General features: G+C 40.2%; 1 protein-coding gene across 2 annotated transcripts in view; it reads left to right on the plus strand.

Annotated features, from left to right (window-relative positions):
- Positions 1–19187, plus strand: part of GRM7 (glutamate metabotropic receptor 7) — an 856215-nt gene that overhangs the window by 536611 nt on the left and 300417 nt on the right. For both annotated transcript variants that reach the window (XM_069473843.1, XM_069473844.1), the window contains exon 5: positions 7506–7646. In XM_069473843.1, coding sequence (XP_069329944.1) covers positions 7506–7646 — 141 coding nt within the window. The remainder of the gene's footprint in view (positions 1–7505; positions 7647–19187) is intronic.

Here is a 19187-nt window from a genome sequence, read left to right on the forward strand (position 1 = left end):
CAAATTGGGAAGGGGAAGATGAGTAGTGCACAGTCTCTGACTTTTAGACGCTTAAAGACTTGCAAGAGAGGCAGACAAGGCACTGATTGCCCACAGCCCTGCACAAGCGCAGGCAGGGCTGCCTGCAGAACATATCGCGAGAACACTGCATGGCGCTAGACTGAAGGGTGCCGGACCCCCAATTCCGACAACTATTGCAAAATTCATCCTCCCACAGAGACAGGAAACCCCAAATGCACTTGCTATAGGTGAATCCACGCAACACTTCCCAATATTTCTTGTGGGCAGCTGTGTTAAATTCCTAACTGGGATCTGATGTGATCTCTTTCCAAATATCCAACCGGTTGCTGTTCATTAGAAGGTTATTAAAAGGCATCATTTCTGTAGTGATCTGAAATACTACCTTTATTATTCTCTACTATATTAAATTCCCACGTGCAGTTGGGTCTAATTCTGGACTTTCTGTTCTGTTTCGATGGTCTGTTGATCTACTTATTCAGGGGCCACGGCTATTCTTTTTTAATCATAGTGAATTTAAAATCTGCTGTTATAATACCTGATGGTGTTTGCCCTCCTGTCTTTTCACTCTCTTCCCTCAAGCTGCAAAATTCTCATGCACACTTGCTTTTCCTTTTCAGAGTTCTCATGGTTCTTATATATTTTTCCACATAAAATTTAAAAGCAACTTGTCTTGCTCTAGAAGGTGAAACTTAATATTTTTATTGAGATCACACAAAATTTAAAAATTAACTTGGAGGGAATCAACACAAGGGAAACTTTAAACCCTTCCTGAAAGACAAATGTTGCCCTGATTAAATGGAAAGACGTTACTTGTTATTGGGTAGGTATTATTGGTTTTCTTGGTAGCTATTTTAATTGTTGTCTCCTTCACGACATCTTTCAAGTGGTTATTACTTGTGCATATAAAGATGGATGATTTCTCTGTGTAAAGTTTATATCTGACTCTATGTTCTTAGTAGCTTTTTCAGGGATTATATACTCTTAGGTTCCTGAAATTGTGGTTCTCATGTCAGTGGAGTTTATAGATTACTCAAGTTGAAGGTTTATTGCAGTAAGATAGAGACATTTCTCAGTGGTGGGAAGCTCAGTGTCTACTATGACAACCACACACATCTCAAGAAAGCCCAGGTTGGAGGCAGTCAGGGGTGGTGGGGAAATACTGTGAGCTGAAGAGCTCAGGCCCACCCAAAGGAATAGCCATTATTGAGCACCTGCTGATTGCTTCCGCATGGGAAGGAGTCTGTGTTACCAGATCTTCTAACTTTAAAAGCAAAGCCAACATCTTTTTTCACAGACATAGAAAAAATAATTTTACGTTTTGTATGGAACCAGAGAAGACCCCGTTTAGCAAAAGCAATATTAAACAACAAAAACAAAATGGGAGGTATTAATTTGCCAGACTTCATACTTTACTACAAGGCTGTGGTTCTAAAAACAGCCTGGTACTGGCACAAGTGCCGAGACCAGTGGAACAGAACAGAAAATCCAAATATAAAACCATCCTCATATAGCCATCTAATCTTTGACAAAGCAGAAAAAAACATACTCTGGGGAAAAGATTCCTTATTTAATAAATGGTGCTGGGAAAACTGGATATCCACATGTAGAAGACTAAAACAGGACACACAGCTCTCACCCCTCACAAAAATCAAATCACGGTGGTTAACAGACTTAAACCTTAGGTCAGAAACTATTAGAATTCTAGAAGAAAACGTAGGTAAGACTCTTACAGACATTGGCCTAGGCAAAGAATTTATGAGGAAGACCCCTAAGGCAATCACAGCAGCAACAAAAATAAATAAATGGGACCTGATCAAATTAAAAAGCTTCTGCACAGCCAAAGAAACAGTCACAAGAGTAAATAGACAACCTACAGAATGGGAAAAAATTTTCGCATACTACACATCAGATAAAGGACTGATACCAAGAATCTATTTAGAACTCAGGAAAATCAGTAAGAAAAAATCGAACAACCCTATCAAAAAGTGGGCAAAGGACATGAATAGAAATTTTTCAAAAGAAGATATAAAAATGGCTAACAAACATATGAAAAAGTGTTCAACATCTCTAATCATCAGGGAAATGCAAATCAAAACCACAATGAGATATCACTTAACTCCAGTGAGAACGGCCTTTATCAAAAAGTCCCAAAACTATACATGTTGGCGTGGGTGTGGAGAGACAGGTACTCTCATACACTGCTGGTGGGACTGTAAACTAGTGCAGCCCCTGTGGAAAGCAATGTGGAGATACCTTAAACAGATTCAAGTAGACCTACCATTCGATCCAGCAATCCCATTACGGGGCATCTACCCAGAAGAACAAAAGTCATTCCATAAAAAAGACACCTGCACCCGAATGTTTATAGCAGCACAATTCACAATCGCAAAGATGTGGAAACAACCCAAATGCCCATCGATTCATGAATGGATTAGCAAAATGTGGTATATGTATACCATGGAATATTACTCAGCTATTAGAAATGATGGCGATATGGCATCTCTTTGGTTCTCCTGGAGTGAGCTGGAACCCATTCTATTAAGTGGAGTATCCAAAGAATGGAAAAACAAGCACCACATGTACTCACCAGCAAACTGGTTTCCCTGAGTGCACATTTGGGATTCACACCAATTGGGTATTGGACAGAGGTCGGGGCTGGGTGGAAGGGATGGGTGTATACCTACTTGATGAGTGCGATGCGCACTGCCTGGGGAATGGACATGTTTGAAGTTCTCTCGGGGGGGTGGGGGGGGATGGGGTGGGGGGAGGGGAGGAGTGCACACCTATATGATGAGAGTGATGTGCAATGTCTAGGAAATGGACACAACTAAAGCTCAGACTCGGGGGGATGGGGAGGCATGGGCAATGTATATAGCCTGATCTTTTGTACCCCCTTAATGAGCTGAAAAACAAACAAAAAATAAAAAAAAATAAAATAAAAATAAATTGCTTTGTGAAATAAAAAAATAAATAAATAAATAAAATAAAAAAATAAAAGCAAAGCCAGAAGTCTGGACTTGCAAGTGAAATTTCCTGCTTTTTAAATTGGTTTTAAAAATACTCTGGGCAAAATAGAAAGAACAAGACAAGTTTTAGGTTAAATATGTTCCATAAGCCATCAGTTTGTGACACCTGGGAACAGTGTTGTCATTTGGACCAAAGAGAAGCTATCACACTAAGGCATAACTACAACAGGAGTTTTGACTTACTGTGGGTGAGTCAGTTTCCCAGGGCTGTCATAGGAAACTGGGTGGCTTCCAACAAGAGGAACTTACTCTGCCACTGTTTTGGCCACAAGTCCAAAACGAAGGTTTCAGCAGAGCCACCTCCCTCTCTCCCTCTGAAGACGCTGGGGGAGGACCCTTCCTTGCCTCTTGCCGGCTCTGGTGGCTCCAGGCTTTCCTTGGCTGTGGCTGCAACACCAGTGTCTGCCTCCATCTTCACACGGCCTTCCTCTCTTTTCCCTGTGTGTTTCTCTTCTGTATGTCCCTTATGGGGACACTTTCATTGGGTTTAGTGCCCACATGAATAATCTAGGATGATCTTATCTAGAGACCCTTAATTACATTTTTGATATAAATTGTTACTGTACAATATCCAAATATTTTCCAAATAAAGTAATATTTACAAGTTCAGGACATGGACATTTCTTTTTAAGGGCCAAAATTCAACCCACTACCATGAATTATATTGTAGAAATAGAAAAGGGTATAAAATACATACAGTTTAAAAATGGTTATAAAGTCACCACCCAAGTCAAGAACATAGCAGCAGGACTGATTCCCTGACACCCTGCTCCCCTTCCACCATTATGTTTGCCTCCTCTTGTACAGCAGAAATAACCTATTTCCTGGAATACCCTATTTCCACCATAATAGTTCCATTACTTTTCTTTATATTTTAACCACCTATTTCTGCCTCATTAAATTATGTGTCTTAGTTCTTCCAGTTTTGAACTTGACATAACATGAAAGATACTGAATGCATTCTTTTGTTTCTAATTTTCTCATTTGTTAGTGTGAGATTCATGCCTGTTTTCATGAACAGAATTTTTGTTTGTTTTCGCTGTGTAATTCATGGGCAGTTGGGTTGTTTCAGATTTTAATTATTGTGGAAATTTGCCATTCTAAACATTCTTGAATGTATATCCTGGTGCAAAGGTATAAAACTTTCCCTAGTGAATGTGATCTAGCAGAAGAATGGCTGAGATTTGAAGAATGTGTGTATTAGCAACATTAATAGTGCACACCTGATACTCAAAATGGTTATGCTGATATTCCCTCCGAGCAGCAGGGAATTGCCTGCTTCTCACCCTCCTCAATGCCTCTGTGTTTCCTCCCTGCCCTCCTTCCCCTCATCTCCCTCTCTCTTTCCCCACCCCCATGTGTCTTTTTCTTCTTCTTTTCGTCACTGCTTCATTCATCTATTCTATTTCTATCATATGCCTATGATGTGCCGGGAGCTGTGTGTTTCTGAGTCATGAGAACATCTCTCCTGAGCTGGAAGCAGATCTCCCTTTACAAGCTAGTGCGGTAGAAGCCTTGGGTGCACCCTGCCACGTGGGCCTACAGGGATGTTCTAATCTGCAACACATGACTAGAGGTGAGAAGGCAGCCATCAGGGATCCCAGGCAGCTTCAGATGCCACAGGAAGCACCATCAGCATCTGTCAGCTCCCATCACCCCAGCAGAGCAAGCAGCTATGTCCTCTGACCCCCTGTTGACATTCTGATAGCTTTCCCCTCCTACCACACACTTGTGAGAGGTGTTTTTTTTTTTTTTCCTCTCAGCTGAAAAGGTCACCTCCCAAACATACCACTGGGATGAATTATGTCTCTATTGATTTGCACTCTTTTGTCTCAGCTACAAATTTCAGAGAGTATTTGAGGGCAGCACCCCACTTAAAAGAGAAAAGAACCAGGTAGGCGCAGTCATAGTGCCAGCTGAAGCCCTGTTTGTTCTTATGTTGTTCTAAGTTTCCTCCAAGATTATAGGAACGTTGTTCAACATGTAACCAATGGGGCATTTGCTTCATGAGCACCTGGAGACTAATATTTGAAATTAAACTCATCTGTCCAACAAAAGGAACAATTTTATACTAAAACTTCCATCTGCTTACTATAAGGGAATGATCTTTCTACTTTAACGTAACTCTGATTCTCTTTCCTGTGAACAGGAGCCCTGGTTCTGGTGTCATGGGTTACATTTGAAAACTCTGGTATTTCGACTAATAGTAATGGGATATATGTCTAGATCACTTTTCTTCTGGGCTCTAGCAGGGATGGGAAGAAAGTCTCAATTCACTGTGTGAGACACAGACACACACACAAACACACACACACACAAATAGATAAGATTATCAGTGTTATTCTAATTTCTGCCTCTATCTCTGACTCTCTGCTCCACATTGGCGATTGTAAATCTTGTACTGAGCATCCTGTTCCTCATACAAGACAGGTAGAATCTTCAGGCTGCATAAATCAGAATGGCCTGGTGACTTCAGTCAGAGGGAAGGCTTTGAGCCACCCTGTATCAGAGGCTCCGTATCTATTAACAGAGAAGAGGGATGGTGTGTGCCTATCCCCAAGAGCTACCAAGTATATTCCACGGCATTGTACATGCATGGCTATGACAGGTCTCTTTTAAACACTTGAATATCTCATGGACAAAAAAATTGTGTATTGGGAACCTGCGAGACTTAATTTATTTTTTGCTGCATCTCTGGTAAAGATGAATTAACAGATGGTTTGGTCCCAAAAGAAATCTGACTCCCCTAAGCATAGGTAAGTCAGTGATAATTAACTAAATGGAATAATATGCACTCGGCCTCTGCTTCTGCTGCTTTGAATGGTCTGAGAGGAGCCCTGTTTTGAAACTGGCTTTTGCTCCAGCCCTGTCGGACTGGTTTTAGCATTTTGATTGACTTGCTCATTCCAGCACCTGACCACTTACTGTTTGCTCTCCACCTACTGAATCACCAGTTGCCCTGTGGTCTCAGTGGCTGCTGAAGTGAGTTGGTGACAGGGTGTCTAGCAGGGAAAGAGAGGAAGTGGCACAGAAGGGGCCACAGAAAAACTCCATCACAGTAGTCCTCAAGCTTGGGTGTACATGCGGAAATCTCCTAGGGAACTTGAGAAAAAAACAAAAAGATCCAGCCCCTGCCCACCTTGGTGAGCCTGGCCTCTGTGTCTTTTATCAGCTCTGCAGGTGATTGTGACACCCACCAAAATGTGACACTCACGGCTCCATATAGTGTGTGAGGCAGAAGCCAGGATCTGGAATTAGACAGACCTGGGTCCAAAATCTTCTCCAAGCCTTCTCTTCTACCTCTAAAGTATGGATCTGAGTAGTACATACTTCCTAGGGTTGATGCGACACTTAATAAGAAAATGTACATAAAAGACTGATTATTTTTGTAATTAGTATGATTATGCAATTTTTATGGCCTTAAAGGTAAGGGGAAACTTTGAATAATTTAAATAATGTGCAAGTAAGTCCATCTTTTTCTATGGTTCTTGATCATAGAACTCAGCCCTGTAATTTCCAAAGTCTTCCCACTACCTCAAATAAGTCTCTGCCGGGGCACGGGGTGGTGGTGTCTTCATCATTACAGATGGAGGAAAGGAAGATCCGAAAAGATGAGCATGTACCTGCTCATGTTTCCATGACTGAGGGAGATTAGTAGAGCCGGGATTTGAACCTGGGTGTTGGGACACTAAATCCAATCTTTTTTCCCCACTTGATTCTCACATGGTCTTATGGCCCTATTGCAACATTTAAAGTCACACTAATTATCTCCCCAAAGCTGACACAGTAAGAATGTGGCCATCTGCAAGCCAGACAGAGCACCCTCACCAGGACCCAAATCTGCCAGAACCTTGGTCTTAGACTTCCCAGCCTTCAGAACTGTGAGAAATTAATTAATTAATTAAATAAAATAAGTTCCACTATTCTAAAGAGGTGGCTTAAGCATTCCCAGGGACCTTGCCTTCTGGGTCTCTGCTCACCTGGAGACCCTTTATAAATAGGATTGAACTTTATGTATGACTCACTTTACCTATGGCCTCTTCAAAAGCTTTTACTTCCCATTTGACTAGAAAGTCAATTACATAATGGAACATTACTAAGTGAAAGAGGCTTCTTGAAATGATATTCACAGGTCAGTAGCTAACATGGTCAGGGGCGCACAATATGGCATAATGGTTGACCTTGTACATGTTATTATCTCCTCTAAGCCTCTGTTTTCTCATCTACAAAGTGGAATAATACTAATAATAGTTACTACCTGACAGATACACTAGGGATTTAGCCACATATTAGGTTAGCATTAGAATATTCTTTATTCCCTTTTTTTTTTTTTTTTTTGGTTGACACAAAAGAGCATCCAGTCTACTGAAACAAAGACAAACCATCACTACTATTTTTATTTCTAGATGTGCCAGCAGTGCCCCACAAGCACTGACCTTTTCACTTAACTCTGTTTAGGGTTTGATGCCTACTTCACCTCCCGCACGCTTGAAAACAACAGAAGAAACGTATGGTTTGCCGAGTACTGGGAGGAAAACTTCAACTGCAAGTTGACGATTAGTGGGTCAAAAAAAGAAGACACAGATCGCAAATGCACAGGTAATTTAATTCTCGTTGTCCTTCTCCTATTACTCCACACGGCTAGCATTGAAATGTCTGCGTAGCTGACAGAAGGAAGCTTGGCTGGAGACAAATTGAAAAAGTAAATTGAATTTTACTAGATTGTTCAGAAAATGGAACAGGAACATAAGTCTTGCAGGACAAAAGAAGAACAGACAAGAATGTATTCTTTTCTGCCTGTCTATCTAGCAGTAATTGACATTTTCACTGATTCTTTGAATTCAGAAGGGGTTATGTTGCTTTGAATGCTCTCGTTGATAAATATTAGTTCATGTTCCAGCTGGGACTATGAAGTCATTTTCACATAGACAAAAATCTCTGACAAATCCCATACCATTGCCAGATTTAACTCTTACCGTGGATAGTATATTTTGTTAAGGAAACAAAGTGCTTGGGTTTAGAATGGTGAAAATTCCAAATTATTTCCATAATGTCTAGGTTAATGAATCATCTGCTACTTAAAATATGCTTAGAATATTCACTGCTCCTTATATGTAACCGTACATAGTTATTACAAAATGAAAAATGTATGTGTGCATGTAAGTAGTCAGAAGGAAAAATTACACATTTATTCATTCACAAATATTTATCGAACAACTCCTTTCTGCTAAGTGCTGTGCTGGGCATTGTTGATGACGGTGAGCAAACCTGGTAAAGACCCGGCTTCCATGCTGCTGAGAGTCTACGGAGGGAACCTGACATTATTCTGGTGATCTTGCTAATGAATACGTAATTATAAACCTCCATATGTGTTCTGGGTGTTATGAGGGCATATAATTAAGGAATTTCACTCATGTTGAAGATGGAAACTGTCTCACAAGACTTTCTTTAGGGAATTATGCTTGACTCAAGATCCAAAAAAGGAGTAGGCATGGGCCGATTAGGGAAGGAGAAGGATGGGTTGGAGAATTTCTGATTTAACATGGCAAAGGGCTTGTAGCAGGAGGAATTATTGTCCCTCTGAGGATGTGAAAACAGAAAAATGTGACTGAAGTACAGAGAGTAGGGAGAATGTGTGAACTAAGGCTGCAGGGGCAGAGAGAAAGGCGGAGACTAAGTCATGTTGGGCCGGATGCATGTGGAATTTGGTCTCTGTGCTAAGAGTACTGGGTAACCGTGGAAGGGTGTTATCAGGGCTTGATATGATCTGCCGTCCTCTTATCTAGACCTCATTTAAACAGCATTCCCTACCTCTATACCCTAGAAGCTATCAACATTTGTGTTGATGACATTGAGTTATCACAAAACCCTATAATGTCTTCTCTATGGCCAAGAAAGCCACATTCATGTTGGACACAGTTCCTGTGTTTAGTTTATCTTTGCAATATAGCTCTTTGAATATCGATCATCTGGATGTTGTAGATTCATCTACTCAACAAACATCTATGAATCAGGGGAGTTACATGTAATGCCTGGTACTAAGAATACCTTGAAGAGTGTGAGGATGCTTAAGTGTAGTTTTTTCTCAAGGAGTTTTCTGTGAAAAAGGAGATATAGGAACAGAGACGTGAATAAAAACAATGATGCAAAATCAATATGATGCATATATTGGAGATATAATAGCAGATTGACCACATTCTCCAGATCATGTTGTGTGACAATAAGGTATTTTCAAAAATATGTTCCTTACAATGTTGGGGAAAAAATTAATTTAATGTTGAATAGACCTAGGTGACACAAAGCTTTCAAGTGGAAACTGCAAAAATTAGTTTGACATCTGGATAATTTGTCTATATGACAGGAACTATTCAAGAGTACTGGAAGTATGTAGATGATTGATGAGAGTTGGCTCAGTTCTTTCTGACATTTGGTGTTCTGCAGAGTGTCTGCAAGGTGGAATGGATTGTTTGATGGACATTAGGATTGTTGTCTTCTAAGGATAAGCCCCTATCTTTTTATGTGCTCTAACACAGGCGGTTTTATCTGTAGCCATGTTTTAGTGCCGATATTGAGAATTTGGGTTTATAAAGACAAATAAGGTCATTATCCAAACCATTACCTTACAAACATGGAAGTGGAATTGTTTGTGTCTTCCTCCATAGTCCTCCCATGGGGATAATCTATGATCACATTTACTAAATTACCCGTGGCCCCAAATTATCCATATAGTCTCTCTTTTCCCTTTCTGTTCTCACCACTTCCACATGGCAAGCGGTACCCTACTGAATGGAGGTAAATGCAATTACCATCATCCTATCTCTTACCCCTCCAGTTATGGGATATAAGTACATGGGTGGTCATGTGTTTGTTTTTCTTTCTTGTCCTTCCTTTTTCCAAATCCGACACTGTGTCTATCTTGCTTTGGTAGTATTCCCAAAATACTATTTAACAAATCTTGGCATTTAAAAGTACCTCAGTCTGGAAGTGGAGAATTGGAACAAAAGGCAAGCTGAGAACTGCTAGACTAGAGGAAAAGGAGTGGAGATGCAGAGAAGTGACGGATTCCATTGTGTTAATGGGAAGCCTGAACTGTGATGAGGAAAGACAGGACGGGAGAGGGAGGCACTGATAGACTTAGGGATGCAGATGCTATAAGGGAAAACTGCCTCAATAACCAGATTTTGAAACATTAAAAGAATGGGCACGTGCTGAAGAGCAATCAGAGGAGGAGGCCAATTGGGTGGTCTGGTGCTACGGATCGGCATCAGGGAGACAAGGAAGGTATCAATCTGAGGGCTGCAGAAGACAGCCCCCTTCACAGATCTCTTTCTGTGCCTGGGATCTGCTAAAGAATAAGGAGGTCTTAGCATCTCCCCTCCTAAGATGGGAGTACAAACAAAAATGCAAACATTTTTTCTTCTGGGATGTATAGTGTCTTCAGCCATAATGAGATACATTTGTTATATATTAGTTGCAAATAGACCAACATTAAATCAATCATTTGACACGTTTTGTACATAAGGAATGAGATCCACACTATATGGAAAGAGGAAGTTCCTGGGGTCAGGGTATAAAAGTAAAACGTCATGAGAGGAAGAATAACTGTTGAAAAAAATATTCATTAGGAGCCATGAGATACACTGTGCATACATCACAATGATACCTGGTGTGAGGTGCGCATGCATTTTTATAGAGAACAACCTGAACCACTATGTAATCTTATTCCTGTGAATTATCCATATTTATTTAAAGTCTCCTTCAAGCAAGGGATGCTATCACATTTTCTAGTATTTTAAGAGCATCTCAACTTTCCTTAATTCCAGTTCCAGAGTCTCCCAACTCTTGAGAGCTAGACAGTTTTCCTCGTGCCTTCCCTAGCAGTGGCCTAATTTTCACTTAGATACAGACCAACCCTTGGCAGTGAGATTTCCTGCTCACAGGTTGTCTTGGCTGCCGTCCCTCAAGTGGGCACATAGATGAGCATGTGTATGGTGATCCACGCTCTCACAGAAAACAAACTCCATCTGACAGGTATGGGGGCCATTCACACTACTTCATAATAGAGTTGTGTTTTCTCGTAGAGACAGTGCTAGCTGTACACACAGTAATCTCTATGAGACAGTTCACCACAGACAACTTGTCATTCAGAGGCAGAAAGATCAGATGTGATTTTGTTCAGGTTGTGTTTATATTCACCCACTCACAGTCCACCAGCCAAGTGTGTTCACCCTTGAGACTTGCCAGTGTACCCCTGATACAAAGGCACGTTTAGAGTACGATCTCTGGGAATAATATGTTTCCGTGGAGAAATCAAGGCCAAGGAAAGAAGGAAAATTGCACAAATGAGTTGATGTCTCTGAAAAAACAGATGGAGGCCATCCTGGAGTCAGGAAGACCACTACACCAAAGCCGTGAAGACACCATAGGTTTGGGAATCAAAGAGGCCTGGGCTTGTGTTCTAGGGATACCCAGAACCACACTTGTGAGAGCTTGGACAACATTATTTAACCTTTCAGAGCCATTCCTTATTTTTGAAATGAGAATAGTAAAATTTCACATTCAAAATTGTTGTGGGGACTAAATGAGATAATTCAAGGACAGGATCTGAAATGGTCCTGACACATAGTAATAGCTCAGTCACAGCAATGGTTTTCTGCTGTTCTGGGCTGAACGCAGTGGCCTGTGAGGAATTCATGAAGATTCTATTGTCTGTGTCGCTCCTGAGGGAGATCAGGGCGTACATCAAATATAATAAAGCACGTAAGCATAGACAGGAGCTTTTCATTGGGGTGCACATTATAGAGTGATGTATTGAGGTGTCAAAAAGTTTGCAGACAGGCATCATATAATGTTATGGTGTAAGTGAAATATGAAGCTCAAGGATTTCTAGTGCTATAAAGCAGAGTGTGTATCTAAGTGTCATTGAGCCCTGGACGTGATCGACACCTCACATGCCAAATGTTCATTTCCTCCTGATGAGCTATACCCTTCTGTAGTTAGCAGCATCCCCAGTGTCTTAGCTCCCAAATGCGTTCTTTAAATTCACAAGGAGGCTCTGAGAATCTGAATGTGTTTCCCTGTGGCCGGGCAATACCTTATGGCTCACCTGTCATGTCTTATGGCTTACACAGAGCATCTGTCTAACTAACATGACTGTTCTGCCAAATGCCACCTGGTGAATACTGATTCATCAGAGTTACCTCCTTGCTGAAAAGAAGGAACTCAGCATTTAGAAATCCATCACCCTATGAAGGGACAATTTGACTTGCTGAGATTTGTTTTCCTTTTGAGATGACAGACGATGAATAAATGGTTGACTTTTTTTGGGTAACAACCCTTTGTATCCCATTGCTAGAGGTCTCAAGTCACACAATAAGCATATTCAGTTTTGATTTGTGTCCCTAATCAACCAGACTGGACCGTGGGAAGATACAGAGGGCCAAAGAGCACACTCCGGTAAATGTCCATGTTTTGGGAGGTCAGAATCCTTAAGCTGGGTTTTCTTACACCTCGATTCTCAAAGACATACAAACAGTTTAAGTAAAAGTCCTCTTTTTTAATGGGGCTAAAAGAAACCTGTTAACAAATGCTGTTAGTGAATAAACCATGTATTTCTCAAGTCTTTTATTCTCCTCTGGACCCAGACCCATTAGAGCCTATATAATTAGTTAATAAGACTATCGAGACAAATGAATTACATTTAACAAAAGTCAAGTGCTTTGAGAATATATGTGCAGAAAGAATTTAGGACTATACTAATTAGTTTTCCCTGTCATTTTATTATTTTATTCTGAATTAACCTTTAATTGTCATATAGATGTCGTATTGTGGCACCCAATTTACTTAGCATGATTAAGGAATCCATATCAAAATGTTATAGATGAATAATATCTAACCCTTTGGTGCTTTAAGACTTTTTGAAGCCATTTAGATGAGAAGCATCAATAAAATGCATTTTTACACCTTCACGCTTTCTTAAACAGAAGCTTGGCATAGATTAATTATGATTTAATCTCTAAGAGCATACATTATAGGATTGTGTGTTAATATCATTCTTTGTTCAATTTTTTATTCTCTGACTCATCTCTAGATATTAGAATCTTGATTGGCATTTCTCTTGCTACCATCACCCTTAAATCTACCCCTATGTACTTCCTAAATGGCTGGTTTCTATATTTGCATAATGTGTAAATGTGTCAAATTGTTAAGAATTTTTATTTGTTAATAAATTCATTGATTTTAAAATGTACATTAAATAAGTACAAAGTCATCACAGAAAGGTTATTAAGATATATAACTCTGTGCATTTAGTAAGGCATTTTGCAGCAACTCTTTGGATAAGGTTGCTAACAAAATTTAGATAGATGGAATGCCAGTAACACACGGTTCTCCAAATTAGAATGATCTGAATGTCACATCTGAAATACTCATTGATTTTGGAAAACCTCTTTAAATCCATTTTTGGAACATAGGTTATTGAATAAAAGTCCTGTGTATATAAAAGGTGATTATCTTTCTAGACTGCAGGTTCCCATATGTAATAGTCAAAAATAGACTTTAGTGTAACATTAAATCATATTAAATTTATGTTAATTCTATGGCTTTGATTTTGATTCACTTAGATATGAAAGTTTATCTTCTTGTATTATTTTGAAATTAAGAAACTAATCTTTTTTTAAAAGGAATTTAAGAACAATAAGATAACCTCTTTTTGAGGGCAGCATATCACCAGCCATACCAAGCGTCAGTTATTCCACTGGATAAATTTGGAAGATCAGCCAGATGATTAGACAATGCTTGATTCTGAGGGCAATAATTAGTGTGGCCTTTCCTATGGTTGTATATTGTAATAGATATGACTCTCGGGCCATAAAATCACCAGTGCAAAAAATAGAACTTCTGGTTGTTTTCTATAACTTTACTTTGTTTTTTCAATCTCCATTCCAATGTTTTGTAGAAATTTAATCAGTCTTTTAAAAGTCCCTTATCTCACCTGGTCGTAGGACTGAGTCGTAGTTACAGAGGACTTTTTCAAGTCCAGGACGTGGAAATTACTTGTGAGGTACCTTTGCTCTGGGCCTTTGGCATCTATCTGTGATTTCTCACTATCTGCAAATGCGTCTCCAGGAATGTACCTTGTCTGTTCCTGCCCTTAGTAAGGAAGATGTGAGGGCTTCTCCGCATGGATCCTTGGTCCTGGCCTCAGGGCCTCTCCAGGTCAACCCTGACTTTGATGACTTCTGGGGCCTCCTGTGATGCTGGTTGGGGGAGGTGGCAGCGCCTAGGACACTCTCCATGAGCTTATATCAGCATTTATCTTTTACAACTCCCTCAGTCTCTCCCTTCTCATCTTCCATTTTTGAATGACTTTATCACAGACTTGGAAAAAGGAGGGGTTAACTTAGATCTAGTCATATCCTTCCAAATCTTTTGTAAACGGCATACACTTTATGAACTTCAAGGCTCTGACTTTTGAAACTCAGAGCCTAGTTCTGATCACGTAACATGGGCTTTTAAAACTGAAAAGTCAATCCTTTATTTATTATTATTATTGGTATTGTTGTTATTATAATTTATTTCTGCTATTTTCCTGTGTTCTATTATAACCATCCTTCCCAAATGCAATGAAAAGGAGTTCCGAAGTTGCCGTGTTTAGGAAAGAAGTGGGGGAGGGGAAATGAAAGGCACGTTCATTGATATAACATGTTACTATGTTAGAATATTATCATCTGGCAACTGCCAAAGTACAGCCAAAGTAGTTGAGTGGTGGGGAAGGTCCTTGTCTTTGCTAACTAGTGCAGACATAGCACCAAACTCTTAAACCTCATCTTTCCAAATCTTGACCAGATGGCCAAGGTGGGGGCTGCCCATCTTCAGCCTTAGAAAATAGATTTTTAGAGATGGACCCTGACCCTGAAGTAAATAAATTCTTGCTTCTACCACAACCCTACAATGCATGAAAAGGGGTCTCTGCCACACACCATTTTAATTCAGGCCACATTCCCTAAAATCTCTCTTGCCACATAGCACATGAAGGCATCCACAGAAACTGTGTTTAATTTTGCACAGAATCGAGCCAGGCAGTGGAATACCCACTTGAAAGCCCAGGAGTATCCAGGCAAAACTGTTTCCATAAATGCTAGAAGCCGTAATTATTTGAGCTGTGTGTCATTTCTTTTTCAGTAACTTCAACATGCAAAGTCTCTAAAATTGGGAGTTATGGCCTTTCTGTATTTGGAAAGTCTGTCAGGCATGGCTCTTAATGGGGAGGAATTCCTGAACTAGAGGAATTAATGCATATGCGTCTTGTTAGCAACAGCCCTTGTAAACAAAGCACCTCTTATAAGCAATATAAGTATTATAAATTGGATGCTTAGAGTCATTTTAGTAGGTGTAAGAAAGGGCTGTGGAATGACTTATCAAGTATCATCAAGCAAGTTAGAGTAGAATAGAGCCTTCCTTAGGAAGAGTTTCTAGTAATAGAGGTTCCCCCCACCATACCCTGTAAAGAGAAATATGGATACTAAAAGCATTTTAGGTTTTTATGGGATGTGCAGTGTCATATTTATTTTCCTACAGAATAAAATGTGTCATAAGATAAGTATCAACCATATATATATATATATATATATATATATATATAAACCCAGATAAAAACTTTCTAGAGCTAATTCTAACTTTGTCTCCCTCATTCCAACTACAGGAGGTCCAGATATGTGGGTGAACGCATAGGGAGGCTGCTAATTTCCTCATCCTCATCTTCAAATAGTATTTATTGTTTGCCATCCAGGGCACAGGAAGCTCTGTGTAGACTTTAAACACCGTCTCTATGGTGTAGAAACACAGTACTCAAGCTGCCTGCTTAAGTCTCACCGGCTCCCTCGTGAAAGACTTGAGTCGAATTGCCTGGGTTTGTATTCCAGTTCTTTCTGTTATGGTGTCACCTTGGGAAAACTACTTAAGTCTTCTCACCCCTGTCCCCAGCTCCTCATCTATAACGTGGGGATAACAGTAGTCTCCAGTAAATGGGATCATTCACCAAGGATTAAATGGGACAGTGCCCGGTGGGGATCAGGGGTTTAGGTGCCATCCTGGTGGTTGTTCATGGTGGTGACTGATCCTACTTTGGTTTCTGTTAAAAAAAAAAAAAAAAAAAAAAAGACAAGACTCTTCTATGGCTGAAATGGCCTGTCCTTCCTTTATTTCCATATCCAGCCTTATTCTTCCTTAACCTTAAATACCCTTTGCTTTATATTGATCTAGGCACATAGCAAAACATTTGTGTATGTTTATATCATTCTTTTTGATCCCTGTATCAGCCTTGTGGCAGAGGTAAGGCAGGTATTGCCCTCCTTTTACAGATTAACACAAAAGAAAGCAACCTTGGAGAAATACTGTGACTTATCTGAGAGCAGAGCTGCCAATGGGAAAAATGTAATAATCTCAACAACGAATTGCCTACATTCATTTTCTCCCTCATTCTGTCACTCATTTAATTACTCACCAGATGTGTACTCAGCCGCACTGGGCCGGTGTCTGTGCTGGGCAAGAGAAAACAGGCAAGATCTTTGCTTTCAGGCAGCTTGTGCTCCAGCATAGGAGACAGAGAGAAAGCCAAAAGCAGGTATATAAAATAATTAAGAGTTGTGATCTGCGCTGTGAAAGAAACAAATAAGAAGCTGAGCTAGAAAACAATAGTGAACGATTGTTCCAGGAATATGTAGTTGGCAGAGATTATCGTAGCAGCCACGTCTGACCATGAGAGGTTTCTGTTATATAGATGATGACAATCTGGTTCAGATGGATCAACCAAATGGCAAACACAGCTCATTTCTGCCTATGCCCTTTCTCCTCTGACACCTAGTTGCCTCCTAAGACCTTTAGAGAACTGAACGTGTGAATAGGTACTTCCTCATTTTGGGGTAACTTCATGGTTTTGCTTTAGTGATTTCCTTATTTTGTGACACCCAGACACATAAGGGCTCTTAGTAGAATATATTTGATAATGATCCTGTATTGGTCCCTTTTGGTCCTCACCAATAAACAGCTGTAGTGAAGAAGTAAGTTGACCTTGTTTCTTTCTTCCTTTCCTAAGCTCAAAATAGGGCAGTATTTTCCAGTTTATGTTCAAATTTTGTTATATGGATGAAAAGCTAGTAGCTTACACAAGGAGAAAAGACACAGAACTCAAACTCCTTGTCTCTGAGGCCGAATACTTATACAATAAGGAATTGTAGCCCTGACTATAAAATTCTCTTTGAATATATCTCATTCCCTTGGGACTGTCTTTTTAGGGTGGGCCAAATGCAGGCCTGTAGCCTTGTTGAAGCAGATGGTGGAGATTGAAATAGTGAGAAACCCAGGCAGCACAAAATAATACCTTTCAGGAAACTCGCACCGGTATTGGAGTAGCAGATATAAATTGAGCTACCAAAGTGGTCCGATGCTCTGGCAGAAGTGGGCAATTTGCTACGAAAGGAAAATGTCGAATTACAAGACGGTATTGCTCTCATTTGAGAAAAAATGCAACTGTCATGTGCAAGTCCTGGGCAAGTTTGTAACAAACGGCTACACTTTAAAATTAAATTTTAAAAAAATACAAAAAAGAATAGAAAGGAAATGATGCCAAGAGCCAAGCTGAAGCAATTTCCCTTTTGTGGCTAGGCGTGTACAGAAATCATTAGGACAAGTAGTTACTGGACTTCTAACAGCCTGGCTGTTGACGTGACGACATAAATCACGCCTCCTACGCAGACTGTATGTCAATAGGTTCTCTCTTCGCTTGGACAAGTTTTGAGATTGCAGACGCGTTGGTGAGTTTTACGAAGCACTCAGCATCTAAATTGGTACTACTTTTAGCGTGCAAAACAAATCCTGTTACCCCCAATACTTAAAACATTTCAGTGGCAGTATATTATTCGTAGGAGGAAGATTAAAACCCTCAGCATGGTCTCTAGGGCCCTATCTCATATTCCTGTGACTCTGGTTCTGTGAAGGCATCTGGATTCTTCCTGCCACAGGGCCTTTGCACATGCTAGTCCCTCTGCTTGGAATTCCATTTTTCCAATACAACTTTTGAGTGGTTAACATTCACTCACCCTTCACATTGCACACTGTCACCTCTTTAAGGAAGCCTTCACCATGATTTAGGGTAGGTTCATTACTGTCTACTCTTCTGCCTTCTTTTCCTTGTGAAAGGCCCTTGCCTCTCTTTGTGATGCTGTGCTCATCAGTGGCAGTATGCAGTGAATGTCCTTCTCCTGTTCTTGGCTTCAAGCTTCATGAAACCAGCCACTCTCTCCTCTATTTATGCACATCTTCACATTCTTATCCTTAACCCAGTATCGAGCTTAGAGTAGGAATTTAACGAATAGTTATTGAGGAAGTAATTTTAATTTCCATGCTTCAAACAAACAAAAAATCTGCTTTGCATAAAATATTTCAATACAACTGATCAAATCAGAGGAGGGGCAGGTGGTATGTGCCTTTGCTTTTCTAAAGGTGCCCAGCTTGCTGCATGAACGAGCACTGAAGTGTCATCTCGCTTTTGGAGAAGCAGCCTGGGCAAATGGGTTGAATCAAGGGCTTTGTAGGATTTATTGGGCTGCACAGGTTAAATGTTTCATAAGCTCATTATGTTTTCTACAAGACACAAAATGAAAATAGCAACATTTGCATATATTTGAGGAGACAAGTATTCCATTTTAAGGAAAAATGTGAACATCTTGAAATTCAATAAATGTAATATATTAGAAATTTCTTTTTTTTTTTTTTATTTCATCTTGTTATGGGGGATACAGAATTTCAGGTTACATACGTTGCTCCTGTTCCACCTTTCCCCCCAAGCCAGAGCTCCAGACGTGTCTGTTCCCCAGGTCGTGTGCATTGCACCCATCATGTAGGTATATATCCCTCCCTTCCCCACCCCCCCCTTCCCGAGTCAGCACCTTCAAGTGTTACCACTCCCCAAACGGTGCACAATGCACTCATTGTGTAGGCATACACCCATCCCCTCCCCCGCCCCCCACCTCAGTCTGATATCCAATTGGTGTCGTTCCCAGATGTGTATTTAGGTGATGTTCAGGGAAACCAATTTTCTGGTGAGTACATGTGATACTTGTTTTTCCATTCTTGGGATAC

The sequence above is a fragment of the Eulemur rufifrons genome, chromosome 7 (assembly GCF_041146395.1).
Source record: "Eulemur rufifrons isolate Redbay chromosome 7, OSU_ERuf_1, whole genome shotgun sequence".
Classification (NCBI taxonomy): Eukaryota; Metazoa; Chordata; class Mammalia; order Primates; family Lemuridae; genus Eulemur; species Eulemur rufifrons.